This window comes from Numida meleagris, chromosome 10 (genome assembly GCF_002078875.1).
Source record: "Numida meleagris isolate 19003 breed g44 Domestic line chromosome 10, NumMel1.0, whole genome shotgun sequence".
Lineage (NCBI taxonomy): Eukaryota > Metazoa > Chordata > Aves > Galliformes > Numididae > Numida > Numida meleagris.
The window spans coordinates 3,336,570-3,350,248 of record NC_034418.1 but is presented as its reverse complement, the minus strand read 5'-3'; the positions used below and the strand labels follow the sequence as shown (position 1 = coordinate 3,350,248).

Here is a 13,679-nt window from a genome sequence, read left to right as displayed (position 1 = left end):
TACATTGTGAAAGTCCTGGCACATTTTTGGGATACCAGCTTGAACTTTCAAGAAAGTTAAAAGCATTAAGTGAGACTGAGAGTAGATTTATTATTGGAATGTTTTTAATTGCAGTTCCAACCAGACACAGGTATTAGAATGGTTGTGCCCTTAATGGCCACGTCTCATGTGTTTTTTCTTTAAAAATGATATACTTCCCATATTTTCATTGATTTTATGAGATTTATTGTAGATTAGCGCTGCCTGTGTGTGAACTCCCCAGCGGTCCCTGCCTCCCCAGGCACACCGCAGCTGGCCCGGCCCTCGGCATCCCAGAGCATGGCTGGAGGGGCCGGGGGCTGGGGGGCATGGGGACACGTCCTGCATGCATGGCACCGGGACCATCGAACCTCAGGGTGACAGCAGGGGTCCTGCTCACTGCTCCCTCCTCCAGGTGCACGGCAGAGCTGATTCAGACTCAATTGGACCAGGAGGCTGAGCCCTTCGCTCAGATTTGAACTAAGGGAGAGGCTCCTTGGGGACCGCTGATTTGATGGGTTGGGATGAGGTGTCCTAGGTTAAGTGCTTTTGTTGTTTGGTGTGAGCTCTCAGAGCAGCTCTTTCTAACGCGCAGCAAACACAGCCACGTTTCGGTAAATTACAAAATAAGGCGGCAGCTCCAATCCCCATGTTTAATGGCACACGTAAGCTGGTGATAACTCACGGAAAATAAGGCACCATCACACGTAACCGGCACACTAATTAAAGCATAGATCCTGGAAATTACAGCGAGCAGACTAGGAAATGGAATAAAACTGTCATTCACTGCCACAGAACAAAAATGACGAACGATACCTACGGTAACACGGATAAGAGCCTCCAGCTCGGAAGCAGCAGCTCGCCCTGGCAGCCCCTTCTCGCCAGCAGCACAGCAGCTGTGCAAAGGCCAAGGAGACACGGCACGGCGCGGAGCTCGGCAGCACCAGGTGAGCCTGGCATCCGGCTCAGCCGTGCCGAAGGAGCGTTGGGTCACCCTGCTGCTGAGCTCCTTTACCAAAGCAGCCTTTCCTCAGTGGACAAGCAAAGGACTCAAGGCCACCGCAGCGCCCATGGCTCCATTGGTTGTCACTGCCCCCCCTTCCTGTGCTCCCCATGACTGTCCCAGCACCGCGGCAGAGTCCAGGAGCATCCGACACCAGTGGAGCAAAACCATGCGGCTCCTCAGATTGCCATAGGTGCACGGCTCTCCCGGAAGCCAGTGACACCTTTTTGATGTTCCCTTTTGGAGGACGAGTGTCCAAAGATGACCAAAGTTATTCCCACCATATTTCAGAGGTGCTCTAGAAAAGCCCCCCTGCCCCTTGGGTTTCTCCCCCAGCTCACAGGGCAGCGTGTTATCCTGGCAATTACACCTCGCCCCACACCAGCATGTGTCCCACGCTTCGCTGGGCCAGTTCTCCCCTCCGTCCTGAAAACAGTTCTATTTTCTGCTTGTATGCTAAGCAATTAAAATGCTTTATCTCCAACAAGATATTAATCTTAATATTGTCCTAATTTGTTTCATCTTTTTCTGCCTCTCATGCAGAAATCGGTCTTGACAATAGCCACTGAGATAAGGACAGTGCCCAGCGAGCTGCACAATGCACCATCATATACACTATTTTAGTTTGTCAAAACAATTAGTGTTCATTTTGGCTTTATTCAGTTAAATCTACAATGACTGATCAGTATAAATTATGTATTAGGCTGCCCAGCTGTACTTGTTTATTCATGCATGGACTTGAAGAATTTTCATTTTCTCAGTACAAAAAAAGATGCGGCCAAAAGAATCCCCCCATATTCTAAAATATAAAGAGACTTTATTCTCCACCACATTTCTGCTGCATGTTTTTGAAGCTGCTTTGTTCCTGCCCCTCTCAGAACGTTATTCTTCCTTCCCAGAGCCGCTGCTCTAACGCTTATGTCAATTAACCTATTATTTCCTTCGCAGCTATCGGCGGCTGCGTTTGTGTTGCTGCAAAGCACGCACTGCTACTCTCACCCCTTCCAATTACCTCTAAGCAAAGCGGTATCACAGCTAAAACAAACGGTGCTGGTTGTAAAAGCACCAAAAAATCACACTGTGGGCTGCATGTGAACTCCTGCCTTGCTTCAAGAGGAACTGCTTGGGAAAATGTGTACTCCTGCGCTCCCTTCTTTCAAGAACAGAAGTCTGTGAATTGAGGGGATCGCTGTGGCACTGCCCATGCTCAAAGCCACAGTCCTGGCTGGGACGGCTCAGTAAAGGCACTGAGCTGGGCACTTGCGCGGACAGCTCCAGTGGGGCAGGGATGGCACGAGTTTGGATAAAGAGAAATCTGCAGTGATCACCTACAGCACCAGTTACGCTTCTCTGAGAGGCAGCAGAATGGAATCGAAGCTGTTTCCCTGCAATGAAAATAGCAAATTGCACAGTGCTTCCCAAAGCACTGAACCGGACTGGGCTCAAGACGCTGCTCACAGAGAGCTGGGGGGAGGCACAGCCCTCATTGCTGCCGGCAGCAGCCCGGGCCCCGGCGCCTAAGGGCAATTCATGAGGTGGCTCCTGCGCACAGGGAGGAACAAAGTGTGCGGCAAAACGCTTCCGCAGGGCCAAGCACTGCAGGGGCATGGCCACGGCTCAGAGCTGGGCTCAGCTGAGTGTACCCAGTGGTCAGAGACGCATTCCCAAGTTGGCTGCACACCTAAAGTCGGCGAATGCAATTGCCTGCTTCTTTGGCAGACATCACGAGACATGTGCTGGTAAAAAATTAAAAACTTTAAAAGACTCCCACAAATAAATAAATAAACAAATAAAGGAAAAAAGAGGGGGAAAAGAAAAAAGAAAAAAAAAACCCTCAATTTTGCTGAATTAAGTGCTTTAGAACAAGTGGTTTTATTACTTTATAATTAGCATAATTTCCCCCAGAGGGATTCTCGCAATTAAATAATTAGCAGTAATGTTCCCCAAAGGTGCTCCGTGAGGACGCTCCCAGCCACCCCCGCTCCCCGCGCCCCGCCCGGCCCGGCCCGGCGCGCAGCTCGGCAGCGCCACCCGTCGGGAGCGGGGCGGCACCGGGCGGCGGGACGGGCAGTGCGGCCGCCGCCCGCCGGGCGCAGCGCCGGAACGGGGAAAAGTTGTCGGGTTTTCTTTTTTTTTTTTTCTTTTCTTTTTTCCCCCCCCCCCCCTTTTTTTTTCCTCTTCCTTCCCTTTTTCTTTTCTCCCTTTTAATTTGTTTTCTTGTTTATTTCCCTCTGAAAGCAAATCGCACCCGGGCCCGCCGCAGGGGCATCCCCGTTTACCACCCGCGGATGTCGCCTCAAAGGCAAACCCGCGCTATGTCCGCTGCCGGTTACACGAGGGCACTGCCGTCAGTTGATCGGTGCCATTGGGCGCAGCGGCGCGGGCAGGGCCGGGCTGCGGGCGGCCGTCCGTCCTTGGCCGCCCCGACCCCTCCTGCTGCCGCCGGCAGGGAGGCACGACGCGGGGCCGGCTCCGCTCCGCCGCGGGGGTAATCGGGGACGGGGCGGCAATAGGATCCGCCCCGGGTGTCAGGAGGAGCAGCTTCCTCGCCGCCTGCCTTCCGCCCGGGCCCTGGGGGGACACGGTCGCTCAGTGCCGTGATTTTCCCCTTTCTCACTTTTTTCCCCCCGAGCCAAATTTGGATTGTTTAAAAAAGAAAAGGAGCGGGACCAACCGCTAAACACTCGCTGCCCGCCCCTGCCCCAACGGGACGGCACCGCGGGGCTGCGGGCGCTGCCGGTTCCTGCCCCGTCCCTTCCCCTACCCCTGTCGCTGCCTCTGCCCCTGGCCCTGCCCTGCCCTCCCCGCCGCTCCCTGTCCCTACCCCTGCGGCTGCCCCTGCCCCAGCCATTCCCCTGTCGCTGCCCCTACCCCTGCCCGGCCCTGCCCGCCGCTCCCTGCCCGCCGCTGCCCGCCGCTGCCGGCAGCCCGTGACGTCAGCCCGCCCGCTCCTCGCCCACCGCGGAACGCTCGAGACCTATAGAGCAGAAAATAATACAACAAGCGGGCTCCGTGTCTTGCAAGCCCGACGTGATTTCCCCCCTCCTTCAAAAAGAAAAAAAAAAAAAAAAAGCCCCTTTGCACTTAAACTCTTTATACATGTGGGGTGGCTTTTTAAACTCTCTCTATCCAAACATATTTATTCAGAGCGATGGGAAGCGGGGGGCGGCCGATTTTATTTTTGTTTAATCCAGGCAGGGAGCCCCCCCCGCCTCAGATGTCGGGCTGCTTTTCTTAAGTGCAATCATCTATAATTGAGCAAAAAAAAAAAAAAAAAAAAAAGCCATACGTGGAAATGTGTGTGTGAGAAGGTGCATCCTGAAGCGGGGTTTAGTTACAATCGATCTTGGGGGGAAAATATTGCCTATGGTCCAAAAATAAGGAGCAGCTATGTCTTTCTCCCAGTTCGGATACCCCTACAGCACCACTTCGCAGGTAAGGCGAGTGAGCAGCACTCACTTTTGTTCAGATTCCGCTGCTGCTGTCCAGATGTCTGTTCCCCCTCCCTTTTTTTCCTCCCTTTCCCTTACTTAGAGTCTTTTTTTAAAAGGGCACATCTGGAGCCTTTTTTTAAAAAATGTGCGTGTGTGTTTATGTCTCGTTCGTGTTGTGTTAGGCTTAAACAAATAGCTCGCAGTTCGCACAGCGAAAGGCGTTTGGGAAACCGGTGCTTCCTGCCCCCGCTCCCCTTCCACCGCTCACTCGGAACCAACAAACAAACACACGCGCGGGCAGCGCTCCGTCCCTCCGTGCCGGGCTCCCCGGGCGCTGCTCCCCGCGGAGCTTCCGACGGACCCCGCACCCCGGGGCGCCCCGCACCGCCGCCCCGCGCCGCGCCCCGGGTTGGGTGGGACGGTTCGGGCGCCGCAAGCACGGCGAGGTGCGTGTGCCTTCCCCGCTTGGGAAGTTCGCCGTCCCTTTCAACTTATTGAAATCAAGTGCCTTCGATTGCGTTAGCTGACATATTTACTGCTTTGTCTATTGTCGAATTAACTGTAATCGCAACTTCTTGCCTTGAAATCGATGCAAACGGACCGAGGGGGGCGGGCAGGGGGGAGCCGCGCGGATCTTTCGCCGTTTTCCAGAGCGACCGTTCCCTCCAAGTTCCGCCCGCTCCGCTCCGCGCGTCCCCGCTCCCCGCGCCGGGAGCTCCCCCGCCCCCGCCCGCCCCCGCCGCTCCGTCCGCGCCGGGGCTGCCCCGCGGCCGCTCAGCGCGCCCCGTCTCTCCGCCGCAGTTCCTGGTGCCCGGCAGCCCCGGCGCGTCCTGCTGCGAGCCCGCTCCCCGCTCCGGCCCGGATGCGTCCTCGGCGCCGGCCGCCGCCTCGCTGTGCTGCGCCCCGTACGAGAGCCGGCTGCTGGCGCCCGGCCGCGCCGAGCTCAATGCGGCGCTGGGCATGTACGGAGCCCCGTACGCCGCCGGCCAGGGCTACGGCAACTACCTGCCCTACAGCGCCGAGCCCGCCGCCATCTACACCGCGCTGGTGAGTGAGGGAACGAGGGAGCGCCCGACGGCCGCGGCGGCGCGGCTCAGCCCTGCGGGGCCGTCGAGGGCCGGGGATGGGGCTGGGGTCGGGCTCGGGGTCCCACCGCTGCCGCTTGCCTTGCAGAACCCCCAGTATGAGATCAAGGAGGGCGCCGGCACTCTGCACTCGGGGATCGCGCAGCCCGCCGCTTACTACTCGTACGAGCACTCCCTGGGGCAGTACCAGTACGACAGGTAACCGCGCTGCCGGAGCGCCCGGGGAGGCGGTCGGGAGCCGGGCGGGCAGGGCCGGGGTAGGGTCGGGCACCCCTCACGCCGCTCCCGCAGGTACGGGCCGGTGGATTTCACTGCCTCGGCCCGGCGCAAGAATGCCACTCGGGAGACGACGAGCACCCTGAAGACGTGGCTGTACGAGCACCGCAAAAACCCGTACCCCACCAAGGGCGAGAAGATCATGCTGGCCATCATCACCAAGATGACCCTCACCCAGGTCTCCACCTGGTTCGCCAACGCGCGGCGGAGGCTCAAGAAGGAGAACAAGATGACCTGGTCTCCTAAGAACAAAGCGGGGGAAGAGAGGAAGGAGGACAGCACGAGGCACGACGGGGAGTACGGCGCGGGGAGCGACGGCCGAGGTAGGGCAGGGCGGGACAGGACGGGTCGGGCAGCGCGGAGCGGCCCCGGGCCCAGCACCTGCCCTGAGGAACCGCCGCCCCCTCCCGCTGTGTGTTCGAGCAGAGCAGAAGAGCTGCAAGGAGGACAAGGAGCTGCGACTCAGCGACCTGGACGACCTGGAGGAGGAGGACGAGGAGGATGAGGACGAGGAGGAGGGGGGGAAGGCGGCGAAGGGCCGGCCCGGCTCTCTGCAGGAAGCCCCCGGCCCCGGCGCGGCTCTGCCCGGGGCCCCGCGGAGCGCCTGCAGCGTGCCCGGACCGTGCCGCGCCTTCGCCTGCGCACGGGCCCCCGCCGCGGCCCCGTCCCCCACCGCCCTCGCCCCGCCGCCCTACGCGTCCCAGGAGAAGCCGCGCATCTGGTCGCTGGCGCGCACGGCCGGGGCCAACGCGGCGCGCAGAGACAGCCCCGAGGGTCGCGGCACGGAGGAGGGCGGCGGGGCGGCTGGGGAGCTGCCCCCGGCCCCAGAAGCCCCGTTCCGGAGCTCCGCCTTCAGCCCCCAACCCGTCCCGCGGAGCTGCGCGTCCCACCGCGGCCTGGGGCAGCCGTGCCAGTACGCCGCGGGCGAAGGTACCCGCGCCGGCGGGGGCGGGGGGGACGGGGCGGACGGGGCTGCCGTCGCCGGCGCGACCGCGGCCCTGAATCGTGCCCGGTGCCCCGGGGAGCGGCGGGGCCGGGTCGGGCAGAGCCCCAGCGAGCTGCGTGTGTCTGTGCAGGCTTCGGGCGGGGCGGCGGGGGCGGCCCGGGAGGCGCCGAGCCGGGCGGGACGTGCCTGGAGCGGCTGCGGACGGCCTTCAGGCCAGTGCTGAAGAGGTGAGGTAGGTGAGGAGCCGCCCGCTCCGCCCCGCTCCCAAGCCGGGCCGGGCACGTCGCGGAGGTGCCCGTCCCGGGCTGCTCACTCCGCCTCTCCCCCCACCCCCCACCGCCCCTCCCGCAGGGCCGCCTGCCCCTTCCTGAGCGCCGGTGGCGGGGTTCGGGCTGCAGCCCGGTTCTCGCCCTGAAGCAGGACGCGGTACTGCCCAGCGCCGAGCCCCCGGCCCGGGCACGGCGGGCCCCGCTGCTCGCAGGGCGGGCGGAGAGGCCTCGGCCTCGCTGCCGCTCGTTAGACACCCGCGATTGATGTCTTTAGCAAAACCAAGACTCAGCTTTTCTCCCGTTTCCCCACGTCGTGCTTTTGTTGTTATTTCCCCCCCAAACCCGCTGTTTCCATTGCTCCGAGCAGCGGAGCGGCGGCGCACGACGCGCGGTCCCCGGCAGCACCGTCCCGGCCGCGCCGTGACCCCGCGGCACTCAGCGCTGCCCCGGGCCGGGACGGGGGCGGCGGCGGTCGGGCGTCCTCGGTGGGTCCCGGCCGCCGCCTCCGCCCCGGGCAGCGCTGCTCTCCGCGGGACAGCCGAGAAAGGGAAACCGCATCTCTGCATTCTTTCTGTTTAATTAAAAGTGTCATCAAACACTTTGTGTTCGGACTAATAAACCAAGCAGGGATGAGGAAAGAATGTTTCTTTGTTCCCGTTTCTAGAAGCAGTGGCAATAATTTAAATTAATAACTGCGGTAATTAAGAGGTCATCTATAGATCAAGCCGATACCTGCCATTTCCAAGTTCACCGGGGTCAGCATTTACATTCAGTCATTTGTGGTCAATAGAGTCCAATGAATTCTGCCTTAATAAATCAGGGAAATCAATCTTGAATATCGAGTACACTTCTCTATGTTTACCCAAGGTACCAAAGGCAGCGGAGGGAACTCCTGGGGGTGCGGGCTTGGGGCCCCGGGCAGCGGAGGCGCAGCGGGGCCGGCCCGGGCCGAGGCGGGGTGGGAGCGCGCGGCCGCGGGGCTCTGCGGTCCCGGGGCGGCCCCGAGCAGCGCGGAACCAGCGCGCTGCGCCGCAGTGACCCGCAGCTTAGGGTAGGGGAAATTAAGCTGCGAAAAGATAAACATTATTTCAAGTGGGATTTGGAGGATTAGGGCTTGTAATAAAGAGTATTAGGCCCTTTCGGAGGGTTCTCGCAAGGCGACTTGGCCGCTCCTCCTGTGCCACCGGCGGGGACAGGTGCCGCCCCGAGGAGCGCAGCGCGGGGTCCCCACGCGGGTCCATCCCTGGCTCTGCGGGGACGGAACGCCCGGAGCCGCCCGCGGGAGGCGAAGCCCCGGAGCCCTCCCGGCAGCGCCCCGAGGGTCGGCCGGGGCGAGGCGGGGCCGGGACTACATGGGCTTTGGGATCCTTCTAAGGCAGGCGCGAAGGTACCCTCCGGGAGCCTTAAGACTCGTGTTTTTTATTACTTTGCCTCCCTTTTTATTAAAGGTCAAGCGAGCGAGATGCAGATTATCCCGCCCGCCCAGGACTCCTCCGCAATCTGTCACGCCGGCAAGATATGTATCGCAAATCTCTCCAAATATAATCTCCCGGAATCATATTCCGAATACTGTTTTGATTAAAAACCAGAGCGCGGATTGACGGAGAACAAATACGGGGAGCGGAGCACGGAGCGGGGGAACGGGCTCCGTGGGCTCCAGAGGAGCGCACCGTCCCGGTGCGGCAAGGCCCGCAAGAACCGCCCGGAGCGAAGAGCGGATGCTACCGGCCTCCCCCCGGCAGCTCCCAGTGCCGCTGGCCCGGCCCGGCCGAGGCGGCGGGGGCCGCGCACACTCCGCTGCGCCCGCTCAAAGGCCGCGCCGCGCTCGCTAATGAACTTTTCTCCGAGACAATTAGAGGCTCGGCGGGGCGGGGGCCGATGAAAGGCCGCCTTTGTGCGGTGGAGACGGCGAGGCTCGGCCCGGCCCCCCCAAGCTTCCTGCGGCCCCGCGGTGACCCGCCCTGCGGCACGGCCCGGCCCGGCCCGGCGGGGCAGAGGCTCTCCCCGGGCGGTCCCTTCGCGCTGCAGCCCCGCAGATGAGGGCCGCTGTCCCGCTCCTTCCACCCGGGGGCCGCTGCGGTCAGCGAAAGCGAGGACTCGTTACGGGGCGGCCACCGGCGGAGAGAAAGCCGTAGAAAGGCGCTCCGGGGAGATGTGAACGAGGGCTCGAGCTCTGCGGCTGGGTGTAAAGGAGGTGGGGGAGAGCTGGGGAAGAGTAGAATCCCCAACCACTTCCCCCAGGTCCCCCCCCTCTGCCCTCGGGCATCTGCTCGCTGTGCTTCTGTCCCTCCTGTACCAGCAGCGCAGCACAAGCGCTCCTGTCGTCCTTAGGGTCGTGGCATGGCCCTGGGCACGAGGCACGGCCTGGCTCAGCGCCTCCTGGCCTCGTGCTTCCCCTTGCAGGAGGGTGGGAGAGGAAACCCTCCCTCACTCCTGCACCCCACACCAGGACAGTGGCTGTGACAAGGAGTGGGATGTCAGCCCTTGCCCCAGCTGGTGCCCTGCTGTCCCCTCCCTGAGGGGCAGAGCTGCCCAGGGCAGCAGGGACAATTCTGCCATCCTGTTCCACAGGATGGAGAAACCCAGCCCTTGGAGATCCCTCCTCAGAGGAGCAGAAGTTGTAGAACTACATGGCTACTGAGGTAATGAAGCAGTGGACTGCAGCAGTTGGTTCAACACAAAGGCAGCTTAAGAAGCTCTTGGGCCAAGTGCCATTTCTGGCCCAAAGCATCTGCTGGGGAAAGGCATTGTATTACTTGTGGCTTTTTTTTTTTCTTTTTCTTTTTTTTTTTTTTTTTACCTAATGTTCATCTGAAAATAAATTGCAGGCCAGAACAGGTGGATAACATTCTGGAATGATTTAATGATTTATTTAATCTGGATTCTCTTTCAATCTACTTAGCAGGATGAATACTTTTTTTAGCCCGAATCCAAAAGCTGGGTTTTTCATCTAAAGAAGAGAAAATACCCCAACAGTGCTCTGCTGCACCAAGGTGTACTCCCCAGCACTGCCAGCAGCACATCGGTCATGCTGGGGCTGCTGAGAGCCCTGAGAAAACCCGAAGATTTTCTTCCTTGCCATCTGCACAGTGCTTCAGATGCGATCTGTTCTTTGTGCAGCGTCTGGGCAATAAAGCAGCTGATCTTAGCACCAAGCACTGCGCCTTCAATCTGACTATGGGCAGGTTTCAGCCTGTGAAGACAGCCGCTCTCCAGCTCTCCCTCTCCCTAGGGCGGCCTGATGCACCAGCGACCAAAGAGTGACCGGAGTGCAAGTGCTGCAGCACAGCACCAGCAGACATGGAAGCAGAGTTTCCCACCTCCACGTGCTTGGTAGGGCCTGGGAGCCTGGCCAGGCTGAGGGACTTCCAGACCCTGCCGTCCTGGGGACAGCATGGTCACCTGCCACCTGCAGCAGCCTCCCAACTCCGGGAGTACACGGGAAGAAGCACAGGAGTTGAGTCATGCTTAACCCCAAGTCTAACACTGCAGCCACGAGCCCTCGCCTGGCTTGGATGAAACCATGCAAGTGGATTCACTCCTGCATTTTAAAGGCACACATCATCCATGTAAAACATCTACAAGATGCCCTCCATAGCTAGCTGCTTAATGGAACATCTTAAATTTATCCACCAGCCATGAAACAAGCAGTGCTCGAGCTCCCTGCTGCCACAACTGATCCCACTGCTGCTCATTATGGGTAGCAGAAAAATATAACCTCCACATCACTATGTTCAGGTCTTCCCTGCATGAACCACGAGAGGCACGCGAGGCACTGGGCAATGACACGGCAGGTAAAAGTTCACACAGACCAGGATAAGGTAGTGTCTATAAAGAGAAATAATTTCTCAATACCAAATGCCAAACGATGGATTTTTTTTTAATCAGACACTTGTATGCTAAATATTCCTGTGAGCCATCAGCACCCAGAGTACTTTAGGTAAAGCAGTGCTAGCTGCCTTAGCTGGGGAAGGCAGCTTCTGCCGGCAGGACTTCAATGTCCCACTCCTTAGCACCTGGCAGAAGGAGCTGACACACTCCTGTTCCCCCCGCATCGTGCCCTCACTGGGGCATCTCACAGAGGCACTGTATCTGGGGGCCCATCTGCCTATCAAGGGTTACAATTTACCTGTAGAAAAATCAATTGCCAGTAAAACTCCTCAAGTATCCTGTGGAATTCAGAAATGTAACATATATTACTATTCTCCCTGAACTTTCCCATAAAATATTGGCTTACTCAGTATTCTGTGGCAGGAAATTAATAAGACTTGTCCTAGTTCCTCTCAATTGCAGCAATAATATAACCTCACTTTCTCTTCACACACATTTAGAACTCGAGCTACAAATATAATACATGGTATTCCATAAATGAACCAGATGTAATTACAGAGTAAGAATGTAGTCGTAGGGGCAATTGTATTTGGAGCCCAACTCCAAAAGTTAGTAACAGTGATGGTCTCTCAATCCCTCTCTCACTCCACATCACAGACCCACACTGCAGGTCTGCGTTGCATTACGCGGTGCCCCAAGCATGGGGAGCTGTGTCCTTCAGCCTTTCCTGGCAGAAGATGCTGGGCCCAGGATTTGCTTTCAGAGTGCTCTGGGTTTTGTTGGGTGAACTAAAATTTGGGGCCAGATTCCTTGTGGAAACAGTGCTCCTATAGTCACAATGAGAGAACACGACCACCTGCCCACCATCTCCTGATTAGTTCAATTAAATGATGTATCTCAGCCAATTGCAAACACAAGTGTCCATGCTGCTGCCTCCTTGAATAAATGGCAAAAGAAGTCTGTGCCAACTGCAACCAGAGCAGCCCCAGAGCATCCTCCCCAGAGGCCCAGGGACTAAAATGGTTCTTCAACAAGTGTTCACATCAAAAGTAGAGGAGTAAGAAACGAAGCCCACGCACCAGAATGGTAAGGAAATTTCTGCTGCAGAGCTCTCTCACTCCTTTAGCTACCCAGACCCTGGCATGCCAACATGTCTGTAATGCTCCACTAGCAGCAGTTCTTAGCCCGCACCCTAGGTCACAACTTTACACTGTACAAAGTGAGCAGCAGACCCAGACCTCCTCCTCCATGGGGGATGCCCAGAGACACGAGCAGGAGCTGCAGGCTGCAGCTGGCTCGCAGCAAGCACTCGCACAGCCCGCTCCGTGCCAGCCGCACCGCCTGCCGGAACCTGCACTGCAGTCGTGTCCCTGTGCACAGCTGGCTTCCTTGGAGGGAGGGCTGGGCTTTGTGAAGGATATACCTGTTTAGTATGTTGATAAATTACACATTTTTTGTACTTGATTTGTTGGGGACTGAGTGACCTGGCAATAAAACTGACTTCATATTGCTGCTTAACTCTTATTGATGTCTTGTTCAGCTTCTATCTGCATACATGAGAAGCAGAATGCAAGCCCTGCTCCTGAGCAGATGCAGGGGATTGTCTCCTGAGCACTGATGGGTGCAGCCTGGGATGAACTGCTCACAGCTCTGTCCCTGCACGGTGACTGCTGCCGCGCTCCCATACCGCCAGGTCGCAGCTGGGGTTTGTCTCACTGCTGCAAAGATTGCAGCATCCCACAGCAGCACTTCACTTTACCATATTTTAAAATTAAAAACAAACAAACAAACAAAGCCACCGAACCTGAGGACCATTTTGTGTTGCTTAATTCCAGCAGGAGAAAACCCCAGTGAATACGTTGACAGGAACTTCCCCCACTCCTGCCTACTTCATGTAAGTGAAACTTCTGCCAGAGGGGGCTTTGCCAGGACCAGAAGAAAATCTCTGGAGACTCTTTCCCAGAAACCTGATCACTGCCATAAAGTCCTGGTAACTGACCCTGAATATCCAAATTTAAGACATTTCAGATCCAAATCCGTACTACTCACCCCATCTTTGCAGAAAAATCTGGTGCAATTAAATGGAGGAGAAGGATAACATTCATTTCTATTACACTTCAAGGCGCACTCTGCAGTGGTGTTTTATATTAGTCACATGTGTGTTATATATATATGCACATTTATATATTATATATATAAAAGAGAGAGAGATAGATTTACATTTATCAGGCACTTCCGAAATCTTAGAAGAAATTATTAGTGTCTTTGTCATTCAGTGGGGTTTTCCCGCAAGACAGCTCTTCTCCTTTTGTTTACGTGTTGGGAGGAAATGCCAGCAGTACAAAGAAACGGTGCTGCACAAAACAACCACCCCAACAGAGATGCTGCAGAACAACAAAAGAAATGAATACAACCAGGAGAGAGCTCTGTAAGGGGGTCCCTGGTGGAAGGAAAGTGAATGAATGGAGTTTTACATACACACACACACTCTCTTATCATTTTTGATAATCAGAAAGCTATTGTTTTATTCTTTCTTTCTATTCTCGTCTCATGCTGGCACCCACTTCAGGTGCCACCCAGCTTCTCCCATTCAGCAGCTCACCTGATTTAAAGACCGAACCAGGATTTAAAGAACAACATGAAGAAAAGAAACCCTAAGCTTACTCAAGTCTTCCTGTGACAATAGCTTTGCCTTGACCTACAAAAACTGCAAAAGATGGCTGAAAACACCTGCATTTACATTCAGACATATAAAAATTCCTATTTATGGATAAACTGTTATGGAAAGGACAGGGGCAGGCCGGGGGAGTTCTCACA

General features: G+C 57.0%; 2 protein-coding genes across 2 annotated transcripts; one reads left to right on the top strand and one right to left on the bottom strand.

The window, feature by feature from the left end:
- LOC110404519 (zinc finger X-linked protein ZXDB-like) lies at positions 3,188-4,269 on the bottom strand. The gene is made up of 3 exons (XM_021408885.1): positions 4,234-4,269; positions 3,893-4,066; positions 3,188-3,592 (listed from the first exon to the last, which is right to left on the bottom strand). Exons 1-3 carry the CDS (start codon positions 4,267-4,269, stop codon positions 3,335-3,337), a joined length of 468 nt encoding a protein of 155 aa, XP_021264560.1. The 3' UTR covers positions 3,188-3,334.
- Positions 4,412-6,985, top strand: IRX6 (iroquois homeobox 6). The gene is made up of 5 exons (XM_021408884.1): positions 4,412-4,456; positions 5,107-5,502; positions 5,629-5,738; positions 5,832-6,139; positions 6,243-6,985. The coding sequence occupies exons 1-5, from the start codon at positions 4,412-4,414 to the stop codon at positions 6,983-6,985; spliced, it is 1,602 nt and encodes a 533-aa protein (XP_021264559.1).